General features: G+C 38.6%; 1 protein-coding gene across 1 annotated transcript in view; it reads right to left on the minus strand.

Moving 5' to 3' along the window:
* Positions 1-385: 385 nt before the first annotated feature.
* LOC131796637 (lysosomal-trafficking regulator) overlaps positions 386-15,687 on the minus strand; it is a 36,767-nt gene continuing 21,465 nt past the window's right edge. Inside the window, exons 29-57 of the mRNA XM_059114229.2 lie at positions 15,324-15,409; positions 15,108-15,243; positions 14,326-14,704; positions 13,977-14,039; positions 13,742-13,876; positions 13,370-13,534; positions 13,180-13,244; positions 12,649-12,837; positions 12,128-12,270; positions 11,112-11,214; positions 10,668-10,729; positions 10,462-10,523; positions 10,197-10,283; positions 9,557-9,622; positions 9,091-9,182; positions 8,720-8,878; positions 8,408-8,474; positions 7,840-7,987; positions 7,443-7,583; positions 7,047-7,150; positions 6,283-6,396; positions 5,569-5,872; positions 4,910-5,235; positions 4,709-4,807; positions 3,617-3,759; positions 2,837-2,931; positions 2,268-2,451; positions 2,020-2,091; positions 386-1,527 (exon numbers count right to left, since the gene is read on the minus strand). Of these exons, the coding sequence (XP_058970212.2) occupies positions 1,401-1,527; positions 2,020-2,091; positions 2,268-2,451; positions 2,837-2,931; positions 3,617-3,759; positions 4,709-4,807; positions 4,910-5,235; positions 5,569-5,872; positions 6,283-6,396; positions 7,047-7,150; positions 7,443-7,583; positions 7,840-7,987; positions 8,408-8,474; positions 8,720-8,878; positions 9,091-9,182; positions 9,557-9,622; positions 10,197-10,283; positions 10,462-10,523; positions 10,668-10,729; positions 11,112-11,214; positions 12,128-12,270; positions 12,649-12,837; positions 13,180-13,244; positions 13,370-13,534; positions 13,742-13,876; positions 13,977-14,039; positions 14,326-14,704; positions 15,108-15,243; positions 15,324-15,409 (3,916 nt within the window). The 3' untranslated portion in view covers positions 386-1,400. The remainder of the gene's footprint in view (positions 1,528-2,019; positions 2,092-2,267; positions 2,452-2,836; positions 2,932-3,616; positions 3,760-4,708; positions 4,808-4,909; positions 5,236-5,568; positions 5,873-6,282; positions 6,397-7,046; positions 7,151-7,442; positions 7,584-7,839; positions 7,988-8,407; positions 8,475-8,719; positions 8,879-9,090; positions 9,183-9,556; positions 9,623-10,196; positions 10,284-10,461; positions 10,524-10,667; positions 10,730-11,111; positions 11,215-12,127; positions 12,271-12,648; positions 12,838-13,179; positions 13,245-13,369; positions 13,535-13,741; positions 13,877-13,976; positions 14,040-14,325; positions 14,705-15,107; positions 15,244-15,323; positions 15,410-15,687) is intronic.

Raw genomic sequence — 15,687 nt, forward strand, 5'->3', positions numbered from 1 at the left:
AGAAAAGTTTGAGTTATATCTAGTATTTGGTGTAAATCTTGATTCAGCTGGCCCCTGCGTTAAATCGGCGATTCCGATTGGCTCTCTTTTTCACCAACTTATAAACTTCAAGCATTCTAATAGCAGTGCGACAGTCTGATTGGTTGATAATCATTCTGCACTAAGAGCTATTATTGCATCGTTTGAAAAAAGTGTAGACGTCTTTTTTTTTAACCGAATAAGCATTCTACGAGGACAAGACTCGTTTAAATATATTGCACCTTTTTGACAAAGATCACCACCAAGACCACTTGTTATATGTTTATAAACTATCGAAACTAACACGTAAAATCATGGCTTGCATTGGCAAATGTAGGTGAATGAAAATGGTCAAATTTCTGCAAAATCTTGTCATAATTTCTTTATTTTGGGAATGAAAAATATTTCAATTCTGAAGTTAAATTACACATCTATGGTACACATACCTAACGTACAAAATACACAATTTCCATTCGCTTCAATTTAATTGGATGACTTTAAATTTATTATCAAAGAAATATTTTCTCGTCTCCTTTTTCAAGAACCACATTCAGTGAAGATTCTTTCCAAAAAACATTGTAAAAAACTTTAATTTCAAGGAGGACACATTACACCGACGTTTTGAGTGACATGCTTATTGCTATGAAAATCTACCTAAGTAATTTCAGTCCATTTTTTTATTCTTGCTTGCAGCTACCTCCCCGAGAAAAAGGTTACCATTTCCCAGTGGAATTATGATTAAAAAAGGTAGTAACCAAAATAATTTTGCTCTACATACTTATAAAGACATATATTTTATCAAGTATCTGTGCCATGATTCTCTCGTCATGGGGATTGACTACACGATATACAACTATGCCCGCTACAAAACGTTGCAATTTGAAGATATGTATCAAATATTTATACCCTTTCTTTTCTCATCAAATATAGACACTTCTTAATGAGAAAAGAAACGGTTTATATATTTAATTCATGTTTTCAAATTGCAATGTTTATATTTAAAGTGATATCTACAATGATAGATAATAGAAGTTAAAATGTACCAGTTAAAAAAAAAATTCGCTCCCGATCGCAAAGATTCCTTACGAATAAACGGCAAAATTTCTAGGTCTCGGCGGGCTGTGTATTTTGTCGTGTAACATCATATGACCCAAGAGTTGAACACGTTGGTTATTGCATATAAGAAATAAATTGTAGCTCAATGACAATAATTACTATTTGAGGGAAAATTTCTTGAATCCTGTCACTGACAAAATCAAGTTTTGTATCGTACTTCATCTTTAGCTCTTTAACTTAAGGCATAGGAAATCAAACTCTATCTTTCGAATATTATTTTGTAAAGACTGTATTTTAAGACTGAGCTGGGGAAATAAAGATGGCGTCTAAGTTCGAGGGAATACGGTTATCGTCGGATGCTTGGTATAAATTTTATCGCTCCGTTGCCATGCGATGAGTTTCCCGTCGGTGTTCAAAGCAAAAAGTTGTTGACTGTCTTCTGAAAAAGTCAGGCTGAAAGAAGATGAAAAAATAACATAATATAACACTTGAAAGAATTCACCTCGTCTTACCAATCTTGATAAATTAGGCATAACTCCATCAATAGATTTCTTTTCCCTATTCAGAGGAGTTCTCTAACATTGTCAAAATGGCATAAGATATCATGATGTATCCATGCACTAATCATTCTAATACAACTACAAAAACAAATCAACGATTAGATATTATGAAAATTGACATGCAAGATTACTAGCCAATCAGAGAGCGACATGCAGGTCACGTGGTCAATTCAATTCGATTCAATTCTCGAGACATCTTATTCTTTATTGTTGCTGACAGTTAAACACGCTTCATTCTGGTTGACAACTCTATGTGGATCTGAAATCTCCGTTGTAATCATGTGACCTGAATACTGCTCTTTGACCGGTTAGAAATCTTAATCAACAACCACTGAAACGGACAGATGTAAATCAAGAAATCTCAAAACAATAAAAACTACGCAACCTCGCCACTTGGTTGAGATACTGATCAAGTACAATGTCCTGTACGTGGCTTAGGTCCCAAGTGCTCCATAACCTGCCAGAGGCCAGATGAAGAACATTATTTTGAAAGCATAAAGTTAATTTTTGCCCAACTTTACATGGATGAGTTAACATCATGAAGCGGAAGGGGGGGGGGGGGAAATGGGGGAGGGGGGGGTTTTGAGGCTATGAAGAAAGGAAGGGACGGTATCCTCAGGGCAGCATGCTCACCTTATGGCTCCATTGCTTAGTCCAGTGGCGATGACATTAACAGATATTCCCTCAGGCGCAGCGGAAAATTCCAAGCAGTTGATCAAGTACTCACAAAAGGCTTGGCCAATGAACCTACCATTGACTGTCCATAGTTTAATTACGCTTCCTTCCTCTATAGTGCTCTCTTCAGACACGTACTTCACTATAATATAAACGAAAAAGCTGTATATTCTTTGCTCAATATTCTGCAAGAGTCTGTTCAACTATCTTTGAGCTATGGATGAGTTGTGAGGCAGGTTATATTGCGACATTTTGACTGCTACCATGTTTCTCCGTCACGCAATCCGCCCATATATAGGTTGCGTTACAACCGAGGTAACATTTGTCAGGGCACCTGATTACACGAACAGTTACAAAATATTTTCCACGTTAGGGAAACCTACCACAGTTAAGACACTCAGTTAAGGTTAGAACATTAGGGAAGGTCATCCTTTGATTACAAAAATGTAGTTCTCACTGATAATCTTAGAGAAACCGGGAAGAATTCTCATTTCAATTCTTGACAACGATCTATTTAAAAACCGTACTTGTATGTGAAACTGTTACTACATCTCCTGTAGTTTTACTGATAGCTACGGCTTCCACGGTGTTGGGGTGTTCCAAACATCTCACGTAACTTAACCTACAGAGAAGGACAAAAGAAACAATTACCAGTAGCTGATGAATTAATGCCTCGAAATATTAAAAAGTGACCTAAAGAAGAAAGCGAGGTTGTTGTATGCCTCTGCACGCCAGTAAGGTATCGATAGCTCGGTTGTCAGAGCATCCGAACACAAAATTAGAACTAGCTAGGATTAGTGTAACTTGCATAAAGGGCTAATAATGAAATTCTATTTTTTTTCTTGGTCATCAATACATCACACAAGCAGGTTAAGAAAAAGGAGATGAATGAATGGGGGAACAAAAAAAAAACAAAACAAAACAAAAACATACAGACACAAAACAACAACAGGAAAGAAAGAACAAATGATAAAAACATTAACTACACATGTACTGTTTCAACTTTAAATTCTAAAAAAATTGCCAAAAAAAACTACTACATCATCTACTTCTACATATGGTTTGTTGAAAGTGTCTCGTAGGTTTGTTTGACCAAACATAGAGCAAGTAAAGCAACACCAGACGAATCTTAGATTGCATTCGATACTCATTTAAAAATTTCCCTTGTCGTCCCGATCGCTTGAGTATTATTTGGGACAATTAGTGCCTTCCCTAAAAATTTGGAAAACAGGCTTTCGCATTATTTAAATTAATATCAATTCCGCCACTGGGACTTGAAAACTGTTACGTCCTAAGAAAAATCTTACCTATTCAAATCCCAAATGATGGCCGTCGTATCCCAACTACCACTGACAACAATACTGAAGGCTTGACACAACTTCATACATGTGATGTAATCCTTATGTCCGTGAAGACGAACTCTCGAACACAGTACTTCCATACCGGTTTCCTGCAATATTGGGTGACAACATTTGTATCTCGATTCGCAAACAAGAGATACCTTATAATAGGGCAGCAATTCGAGATTAAACTTTCAATTAATGACTCGCCCATCAACAGTAATTTCTTTCCTAAATACAGGAAGTATTTAAGGTAAGTATTTAAGGCTTAAATTTTTAAATTGGAGAAAAAGTGTTGGCAAAAAGGAAAAACTATCCATTTTAGGCGTCAACTCATCATTAACAAAAGCTACTGTCGTGCCGATATTATGCTGTTCACACTGACCTTAATCCTATTTCTACAAGTTGAACTCAGTTTTTACATGTACCAATGTAATTTGAAAGCATCAGTTACTGTTCTGAAACTGTTATGCGACGTATGCAACCTGCAGATAAAGGGGGCGAGTGTCTCTGAAGAAACTGTAGTGCTGCGTCGCTGAGAGGTATCACAAAAGAATTTGGTTTGAGGTGATTATGTACAAATTTGACAACGTAAAGACATTCCTTAATAGAAGTCTTTCCAGAGTTTCAGAAGGTAAAACGAGTTGCGATAGTAAACAGCGCTGAAGTGGTGGAAGAATAAAAAAAAAAAAAAAGAGAGAGGTTTCGATCGGGTAATAAACAGATCCGACCCAAACCTCTCCCTTGTTTACTCCCCAAGCTACCTTACTATTACATTACGCTACATACCTTTCGCTCTGACGAAGGGCTAACGCTCGAAACGTCAGCTTCAGAAACTCTTAACATTGCCCGATTTACATTATTTCCTAACACACCCCCCCTCCCCCAAGGACGCAGCACCTCAGTCTCCATATCAACGTTCCTCTTTATACCTTAGTGGTAGCTGCATATGTCGCGCAGATTCATATGGAGCGATGCAATAATACAACCCCCCCCTCCCCCCACCCCCCCCCCAAAAAAAAATTCAGTGTCAAGATAAATCTTAATGCAGTGACCTACCACAGCTGGGTTGTACTTGACAGGCAGCACTGATAACGTGCCAGTCGATGTAGCGATGAACAACAACTTACATCCGTCAGTCACAACGCAACACGTGATCTACACGAAAATAAAACCCGAATAAAATTCGGTATCAAGCGTTCAGTCGATCAATACATGCAGAATTCCATATAATTAAAACTCTTCTACCACAGGTTCTACCTTGTCTGGTGTGTGGTGTTCCATGAGACAGACAGGAGCGCTTTCAGGGGATGGGCACACGCGTACACCTCCATCCATGTACCCCCAACTCAAAACCGCGGACCAAATCAATCTTTCTTCACTCTCCCCTGGCTTTGCTTGGTGCACGGTCAACAAGGTTGAGTTGTGACCCAGGACAAAGACAGAGTCATTCTTGAGACAGACCAGAGATTGAACGGAGGTGTTCAACGGTTGCGTAAATCTCATTGCTGGGGCACCCATAGCCGGAGAACCCACATATTGTCCCCATTTTAGGCCCTCGACTGTGTCTACTGGCTGTCGAATTTCTGTAGAAATTACAAACGTGAAAAATATAGTCCGATTCTGTTTGTGGAATAACCAGAAGATAATTTTAGTGAAAAAAGACTAATCAGTTGTTTACGTTACTAAACACAATTTTAAGTTCAAGTTCAAAATATGTAAACAGAGAATCAACAAAATAACCGCCAAATAAAACATGATGGTAAAAATAAAGCAAAAAATATCAAACACAAAGTACGTTAGAGAAACTGCAAAAAGAGGATTCTTGTTTTTTGGTAGTATGGAACCAATCGATTGATTATTAATACAAGGAGGACCAGAGCAAGAAACAGTGGATAATGTAAGACCTGTAAACTTACCTGTTAGAGTGTCAACAGCGCTGCCCACAAGAGTGCCAGTATCAGATGACAGTGACGTGCTCAGCCGGTTTAACAAAAAAGCACCGTATAGTTCACCGTCCACAAACTTAAAAGTGTGACTTGAATGACTAACCAAAGAACTTCCCTCCCCGGATGACGAAGGCTGCGGTTGGCACTGCGGTCGTGGGCTGTGAGGAAATGTGAACAGTTGCTGGGGAGTCTGGCCGTATGTTTCTATCATAGTCTTGAGAGCTTTCTGACGAACAGGGTCTGTAATTGCATTCACATCTACACCATAGTATGTCTGAAAGGTTAAAAATGACACATGAGCCTAATAAGAGACCTGGCTTGTCAGAAAAGTTATTGAAAGTCGTGTAAAGCACTCTTACAGACAAAGTTCTATATTTTTGGTGCGACGAGATTTTAGAACAGTCTACCTAACAAATGAATAACTTGCTATTCTTTTACTTTTTTCCAACCGTCATAACTGGCTGGCCAAATCGAACCACTCGTAAAGCTAACTAATTTGATGGTTTAAAGTATCTGGCCAGATTAGCATCTTCTTGAGTGGTATCCGTTATTAAGGAGTGTGTTGTGCACCTGTTTTTAAATTGACTGGTTCTCTCGGACAGCCACATTATCGTCGAACGCCCTTAAAAATTCTAAAAGTTGTTACTATCGACAAATGTGATGGCACTGATTACTTCAACTTACAGCTGGGTGAAATACGTTGATGGCTTCTATAGCTTCTCGTCCTGTTTGTTTGTAACCAAGCACAAGGTCGATCCAGTGGTTGAGGTTTTGCGAAACATACTCCGATTCCAAGGCCTGTGGAACAATTCAATAATCAAATAAACATTATCACTCAGATATGAATTCTATAACAATTTATTTCATTGTAATTAGACTTTCAAAATTCTGCTTCATTTATTTACTTATTTATTTATTATATTACTTATGCGACATGTAGACAGGCTGGACCAGTTCAGCTTTAAAGCTGGTTCAAATGGGGGCCTATACGAACAAAAACTCTTTGCGAGAAGTGCGTGGGTTCTTGAACGTCCCCCGCTGATCAGTACAAAGAAGACACAGGAGACGGTTTATCTAAGGTTTATCACCCTAATCCAAGAAGAATGGAATTTCTAGCCATTTTCGGATGTCTTAACAAAGGAAGCACTTTCTCCTCAGTTATTGTAAAACCCTGAGTGTTGATCTGGTCTGGGGAACGAACCAACAGTTTTTGGACTGGTCCACCGTCTGGGGTCTGGGATCGATGTCTCGCAACTCCTTCAGCTTTTATCGTGTTGAAATAAGAACTAAACTGAAGCCATTTAACAAAGAAAATTGCCAAGAACGGCAAGTAGATTTCGACAAAACACAAAAAGAAGAGCAGATAAATTCTTTATATTTTGTTTTCTATATTTAATCATCAGGAGTAATAAGTTGTTAAAGGCTGCTATGAAACAAGATGGTCGTACCTGTCTGTGAATCAAAGTAAAGAGCCTGGTACTACCTTTAGCCCATAGGGGAACCTCTACATTCATAACCCGCTGACCATTTTGACGAAGGCCAAAGTCAAAACCTGAGAGAATCAATTCACCAAATTAACTTGGCTAATTCGTCCTTACTTCTCTTTAACTTAGTGGTAGAGATTCTGGCTGTTGATGGAAAGAAGGTTTTCGGAAGGAGGCTTGAACTCAAATCACGTGGCTAATTTGCTCAAAGAAAATAGTGTCTTTTCTCTGTTTTTTACTTTGTCTCAAATAAACTTCACTTATCTTCCAACACGGTTCTAGTCTAAATGAAGATTCTTCAAAAATTACAGTAGCAACGATTTCATTTTCAGACCTCAATCATTGACCCTAACGCCATACCTTCGCGGTTCTCAAGGAACTCTGGGAGGAAAAAGAACTCTGGAATGAGCTCTTTGACATCAGTTGCAGATTCAAATGACGATAAACGCCACGTTGTTGCCATAGAGTGAAACGTACGATCAGGAATATCAAAATTTCGATCTGCCACAGAATAAAGAATCTCCATTAAAGGAATAAACATATAAACACAAACAAAACAGTGAAAACGCCAAAACATCGAGTAATTTTGCAAACTACTAGACAAAAAGGGGACAAAAAGGAATCAAAATGGAAAGGGAGTGGGAACGGGAATGAGAATGGGAAATGAAATGGAATGGCGATGACGGAATTGATGAATAAAGAGAAAGAACGAGACGATTTCATTCAAGAGTACGGTTACCATTTTTGTTTGACTTACCTTGATATTGTAGAAACATTTTAGTAAACGGAGGCATTCGAACAAGAAAGTGCAAAACAGTGCCACTGTTAGAATAATGGCATCCATAATGATATGGGGCAGACATTGGATCTTCTTCCTCCATCCGTTCATACTCCTCTTGTAGCCACTAAGACACAAACAGTCAAACGTCACGCATTCCACGTCAAGCGTTCCGCATTGCGAATTCCACACGTAAAGACTAACAAACACTTTATCAGAAATATCTCATTCAGTCTTAACTCAAAGACTCTACTTTGTTCTTAACTACAACAGCATGAATTTAATAACTTTTTCCATGAGCGGCTGCCAATGATGTTATGGGTGATTGTGTCCGAAAATGGGGCCGTAAGGCGAAAACCAAACACGAGAGCCTGCGAAACAGACAGCGGTAACTGGCTTTGAACAAAACCCCTGCAACAGCTACGTGAAAATTAAACGTGTTAGCTTTACGTGCTTATGGAATATTTTCCTTGCACCTCTTTCGGTATTGCTGCCTCGACATCGATACAGTCTGACCGTGAAGTAAAAGAAAAAAAAAAACACTTACTCTAAAGTTTTCTCGATACTTCCGTTCCTTTGACTGATTTTGAACGGCAATTGGACGAGAGAGGTCACTAAAAATACAAATACCTTAGTTATATTGTTAGCACATATCCAGTATGCATCTTTTGCCAAATAGGTCCCTTGTAGAGGAATTTAGTTTTTTCAAATGAACAGGCAATCAAATCCACCCATTTGATATAGTGTTTTCACTGCTCAGCGTTAAAGTCGCCCAACATTTATCTGCATAACTCACTGTAATCGAAATATATAAATAAATATATATAGTTTAAGTAATAAGAAAACAACTTATCAATACCGGAAACTCGTGACGTCGTTCAGATCCAGGACCTTGCTTCCAAAGTTAGCCAGCACGAAAGGGAACACAGGATACTGCATGAGGTCATTGAACGAGCGACCTGCCATCTTGTTCAGCTCTGTAAGGTACTGAAAGTTGGTCATCTGTCCAATCCGCCACCTGGTTAGAACAAGTGCAACACTTTCAGACGATGGATTTTGACAAATCAAGAAGTCTTGACTGTACTCTGTTCTGCTATGAAGCATGCTCATGCAAGAAGCGGCTAGAGCACGAAAGAAGTGTAGGGGAAACACGAGAAGTAGTCACTGCTTCTTGAGAATCATGGAAAGCGTTCTGTTAGGTAAGGATAACATTCCTACTAACAGACGTACCTGTTTGTTAGAGCCATTAAATGCTCGTATTGCGGCGCTTCGTAACATGGCAGATGTCTCTGTTTAAACTGTTCCAGTACTATTTCGCGGTCCTAATAAAAACAGACTTTAATCAAAAGGTTTCCTTTCAGAAGAAAATATATTAAACGGGGATGAAAATGAAAGATCTTAAAGTCTTTAGCTCCAATAAAAAAAAGTTAATTCAGTTAACAATTTTAATTAAGCAGAACACATATATTTGCGCCAAACACGGTGTTAAAAAGTTATAAATGAAACCAAAAACGAAAAATAGGTTTTTGGTGAAAGTAAAAGGTGAAAGAAATTCGACATCCACTCAAAAGGTCTCTGGTCTGAACGAAACTAATGTTTCTGGTTTACATAAATTTTTTGTGTTCGCTTCACTGGCGTTTTCATGTCTGAGGATCATCAATGAAAAGCCAGTTAAAATGAAATTAACTCAAAGTACCTCTTTCGTGTCAAATGCCAATAAATACGTCCGGCCAGTGGTAAGGAAAATCTCCAAGCCATTGTCCTGTCATAAGTAAGAAAGAGTAGATATTACGTACCTTAAGCATTCAGGAAGGCAACGCCGAAGAAGAGGTCAAGCAAAAAATTAGTTTATCTATTTAGTTACAATTTCGCCAATGACTGGAGGTGTTTGCTGTCTTTTACGGTAAACTTCAGCACAACGTATGTGAGCAGTATTAAATTCCGTATAAAAACTTGAATAACTTGCCGTCGGTTTCAATTCTCGGGATACACTAATTTTGGTGATTTCACGATGTTGTTTTGTAGAGGACGGCTCGAAAGTGTACAACGTGTTAAAACTCTCGTGCTGAGCTACTGCTCTACCGATTGGATCCTTTGTTTTACCATGTCTTCGTTGCTAACGCCATCGTGGTTTTCTTAAGGTCTCTATGTTGTTTCGTTAGCGTTAGTTCGTACATCAAGGTGTATCTCTCGACATCTTTGTAAACTGCATCTCATAAGTTGAGCCATTGTGTACATTATTTTGTTTTCATAGCCAAATCTAGCGGATGTTCCATGGCTACAGGATAAATCTTTCATTCAAATGACAAAACTATCTTTCACTAACACGTGCCCACCTGAAGGCAATATCTCCTAGTTCGTATTTCTTGAATTTCTTCGTAGAGCCAGGATATGGAAATGGCATCCTTATTGCCTAACAAAATCTTAAAGAACAAAGAGAGAAGTGCAATATTCAATATTACTCCTTCAATTTCTGAAAGCTTCAGGTCGCTGTGGAAAATTTTAAATGTTTCTGCAATTGTTTAAATTTAAGCTCACATGGGTAGATGATTGCTTTACTAGACGCGCAACATATGATATCAAGAGAGAAAATAATCCTACTTGTGTAATGTCTGTGTCTATCTGCGTAGCCTCCTCACCCACAAAATACATGTGACTTTCACCTGCAAACAAAACATTGAAAGAAAAACTGATAAACCAGTCCCAAAAAAGACTGTCCTTTCACATCAATATAGTGTCAACTTTTTTTTACATTCTTGTGTCAGAAAATGGCATGGGACAACATGGGAAAAATGTTGGTTACTTACCAATAAGAAGAACTCCTTTGATTTTACTGTCCAGTGTTATGTTCTTACAATGATGAAGAAAACTGGTGAAGCAATTAAAACCCATAGAAACAAACACATATCAAAAGAAACCCAAAACTAAAACAAACAAACAGGCCTTAGTATGTCTTTAACAGCTTGGGAACGATTGAAACAGTTTCACAATGGACATTTTCAGTTCAAAGCATACGAAAAACTGACAAAAATAATTCATTGATGTGAATCACTTCTACGATTTCTTTAAGTGTTTCACAAATCAATAACCTGAGATTTTAGTCGTTAACAGTCTACAAGTGTGATCCACCATCAATCTCTGGTCATTCGTGAGTTGTTTGAATCCGTAGCGTCTCACTGTTTTCCCTGCACTTAGGAAAAGTTCAAAATTCGATAAGATATCTTCAACTTCCAAAGGAAGCCTCCACTCACCGAATGGTATCAGGAGTGTCAAAGATATAGTATACGTTTTTCTTCATTGAGGTCGTGGTGTCTTCAAACAGATATGACAACGGAGTGCTACCGCCCTTTGTCTCTATAAAATAAAAAGGGCGTGGCTAAGATTTTGACTAAGAAAGTGTTTTAAGAACGGCTCCTAGAGGTGAAATGCACTTATTCAGAGAGCGCCTCTATTCCATTTCTTCATCATCCACAGACATTTTGTGCTGCGGAGCATTCGGTTTTCGGCTATTTCGAAAACAAAGAAAAAGGTTAAGGGTTAAGCATGACGCTTATAGTAAACAGCGGACGGCGGAAATCTAACTTCTCTCCATCCGCTTTCAGCCGTCGGCAGTCAGGGCGGCGACACCGAGGAAGACGCTGCCTTACCGTGAATTTAAAGCGGAGCTCGTAAAGCGCGCAGCAAAGCTCCAAACTTATTAAAACTGTAAAAATAACAACCTGTCAAGCCGAGAAGATTTAGTCAGTCACGTCAGCGAATGTCCAGGTACAGTTCGTCCTATATTTTTTTTCGTTAGAAGTCCACAAATAATTGAGTGTATTTTCCACAGGCTATTGTTCAATGATCGCAACGTTTCGACTGTTACATTAGTAGTCTTCGTCAGACGACGACGCAAAATATAAATCGGAAAAGACAGGTAGAGCGATGATCGAGAGAATTAAAGTACATGAAAGAGGCAGACGGCTTGCTTGCACTCTGTGGTTTCAGAATAGGTCAATAAAACAGGACACGTTCTTATTTGTAACTAAGGTTAAATTTAATGATTATGACCCTTACACATACACCCGTAACGTTCAAGAAGTCATTCGCGTGAGAATTAATCCTAATGAACACCGATGGAGACAGAGTGATGAAAATTCTCAAAACGGGGATTCCCACAATCAAAAAGCACATCAAACGATCAGTAACAGAGCGGACCGACTAGTCGGAATAATAATAAGGGCGGAAATGTACCAATGAAAAACACCGATGAAAAAAACTTTCTCACTTTTGCCACAGTATTCCTTCATAAGATACTTCTCTTCTACGTCCAAATGAAACCGCTGAAGGCGACATCGCACACGGTCTGGGCCCTCTGTCGGGTCCAGTTTCCAAGATGAAGGAAAGTGCTCGACATCGTACCACACAGATCTTAAAGAAAGTAAAACGCGCATAGCACGAGAACACTATTTAAGGTCTTTTATGAAAATCAATTAATTCCTCAAGCATGTTATTCCAAGCGTGGTTATAGCTATCCACTTCAAGTTACTTAAAGATATTCTTAGATTAGACTATCAAAACAAAAACAAAGAGCAGCAAGCACTGCAGATTACAAAGAACAAATTTATCAGAAGAAGGGGTTTCAGCTGATAGAACACCGTACTCTGTCAACTAGCTTACAGTGAAATGTTCGGGGAGAATGTCACTACAAATCAAATCTTCGGAGCTTACGCTACAAACCAAAATTTCCACCGAACGATTATTGGGTATCATTGTTTTGCCACAAGAAGAAGAGTGATTTCTGCTTACCGTTCATGGATAAGTCGTTCAATGAGTTGGCGCCATCTTTTACGAATCTGGACCTCAGCAGAAAGCGCATCCCTTGCATGTTTGAGCAGGGCTTGGCGCTTTGTGTCCTGAATCTCGACCACAACTCTAGTAACATCTTGAGCAACCGTTGATATGGCTTCACTAAGCTCCTCTGTTCTCTTATCAAGTCTAGAAATAAATTCAAAGGGATATTTGCTATAATTCACGAATTTAAGGGATACTGTATCTAAACTGCTGGTTTGTTCCGGGTGCTTTACTTTGCCATAACTCCTAGAGGCCCGCTACTTTGATAAAATGTTTCCACGAGTGGTGATTGTTTCCCAGTGCTTGAATCCTTAATTTTGACCTACCTGTTCTTATCAAAAAAAGTTAAATTACATTAGGAAACCCCGAAAAGTGGATGAAAGAAGTGTCGCTTTGAACACAGTATTAAATGGGAAAATGAAAAACTAGTTATAAAAAGAGAATATAAAGAGTAACCATGTTGAGATGAATAGTGAGTTCTATTACCTTTTATAACCATCACTTCTCTGTTTTTGCCATTGCATCATACCTGTGGAATCCCAAGTCTGGAACTGAGATATAAAGCAACTCTTAGATAAAAATAACTTTTAAATTGAGTAAAACGCGTGGAGAGCCGGGAGGATGATCATCAGTTGGAGCACAGGACAGGCATTATTCGAATATTTCGCACACTAACCTCCTCGTCATTTGAAAGTTTGCTGTCGCCAACGTTCAAGCGCATAGACTGCAGGTTCAAAGACAACATCAGGTCTTTAAAGTTCTCAGCGTTCTTTCTCTGTTCCTGAGTGAGACCAGGATCATCGAGAATCTTCAAAACATATACTGCTGTGCGTTCACGGAGCTAGAAAGAGAAGATGCGCAGAAAAAGGAGGTGAAACAATTTCCAACTGAGTATCGAAAATGATCCAGGATTGCTTTGGTTTTGCTTTACTTGGCATTGTGTTTAATTTGGAAACTTAGCACCACCATCTCAACGAACTAAAATCAATCTAAACTTGGTCATTCGCGTTATCTCCGCTCCACGAAAGTTGCCTGTTTTCATCTTTACCTTTGATCCTCCACTGGTTCTCAGCACAGTCTCTATAATCTTTTTAGCACGTCGATGACGGACGAGATTGAGCGCGAAACACGACAAGTCCAAATCTTGACTTGGATTCAACATGAACACTAGAAGTTTGCCCAGCTGAAAGAAACAGGACAACGACGCACATGAAACTTTGCCTGTTGTTGTCGAAAAAGTTATAGATCTGTAAGTAAGTGTTTTCAGAAAACAATGGATTTACCTGTGCTTTCAAATGATCTTTAGAAACGATGAAGAGTTTATAAATTTCTCGCTTTCTTCCATCCTTGAGATAAAACACAACAAAACTGACCATGATCCTGATAATTATTCACAATTTTCTATTAGCTAGGCAAAATTGTAAGCCAAATAAATTATCATTAAATCCTTGCCATGAAAACTTGGGCCTCCTACTATTATACGAGCTATGAAAGTTGCTGGACGATCGCAAACAACGTAAAGTTATGTTAGCAAAAATGTCATTAAGACCCAGAATTTAAATAGTTTATAATTCCAAATATCTCGAGTAAGTTAAACTACGCCTAGTGGGACTGTTTGAGGTGCCTACATACCAAACAAGCATCAAAAATTTCCAAAAGTAAACTAAACACGAACTGCGCAAACTCCTTCTCAATGGCTGCTCCGGCAACTCGCACCATTCCTGGACGCAAAGCCTCATGGACGTCCATCTCGACAGAATCGAAATGAAAGGCAATGAAGTCCTCTGGGAGAAAGAAAGTCTTGCAGTACACTATAGAGTTCACGGCCAACTGGCACGTGATCTGAAAACGCCGCGTCTGTTCATTAGAATTTGCACTAGTTGGGGACTCTTTGAGCTGGCTCGGATCAAGGCACAATCTGAACTGGTCTCGATCCAAGTTGATCCAAGACGAGACCGGAGTGAATGCGGGAACTGGGTCGACGTTATTATCTAGTCCACGAAATGGTAATCTGAGGGCACATAAACGTTGAAAACTTAAAAAATAGCACTCTCTTTATGATAAGCGTTTGTGACTGTAATTGCAATATGGTGTCTGCAGTTAATATTACCAAAACCAGAACAAATGTGAAGGTCCTCTTTCGATAGAATTAAGCTTTTAACAACGTTAAAAAAAGCGTCCGTGAGAGAGTCTATTCGCATGCACTACCACTGTGATAAATAATAATATTATCAATATTAACATGAACAATAATAGTAATAATGATAATAACAATAATACAAATTATACACTTAAGCGCCCAAGGTAGCACTAACTATCTCCAGGCCAGACTAACTGTAATTTTTGTTTTGAGAATTAAAACTGAATAAAAATAGCTGTTGTTATTGTTGCTGCTTTTGTTTCAGTGTCATTACCTCAAGCCAGATGGTTTTATCTTCTTTCCTCCCACAGGTCCTTCCCCTTTACTGACTTCTTGGAAGAAATGCAAGGCCACTTGAATAGCGAACAAACGAAAATATCGAGCACAGTATGATGTAGAAGGATCGTGATCTATGTAAAAGAGAAAAATAGCATTCAAACTTCTGCACGGAAATCAACTGAAACACAAACATTTTAAAGATGAGACTCACCTCTCTTTTTGTGATCCTGTTCTTCCAGGTTCTCTAATGCAATCAGCATATCTTCAAACATTTGAAAATAAAGGTTGCCGTTGGTGCTGAGTTTAGAAGAAATGAAACTGTTAGGATTTACTTAATAAACAAAACCTCTTAACTCTAATTTTCCCTTTAAACCTGGTTTAAGAATATTGATAAAAAATGAGAAATTGTACCGACGTCTTCATGGGTCTATTATGCTTCAAATAAAATCATACACGCTAATTTGACGGAGGTTTATCTTAGTAATTCTCTCATTTTCGTTGCATGAACACAGCTACAGTTATTCGAAGGGTGGATAACGCGATTCACTGGATCAATTCCTATCAAGTGGATAGCG

This window comes from Pocillopora verrucosa, chromosome 7, assembly GCF_036669915.1.
Source record: "Pocillopora verrucosa isolate sample1 chromosome 7, ASM3666991v2, whole genome shotgun sequence".
Classification (NCBI taxonomy): Eukaryota; Metazoa; Cnidaria; class Anthozoa; order Scleractinia; family Pocilloporidae; genus Pocillopora; species Pocillopora verrucosa.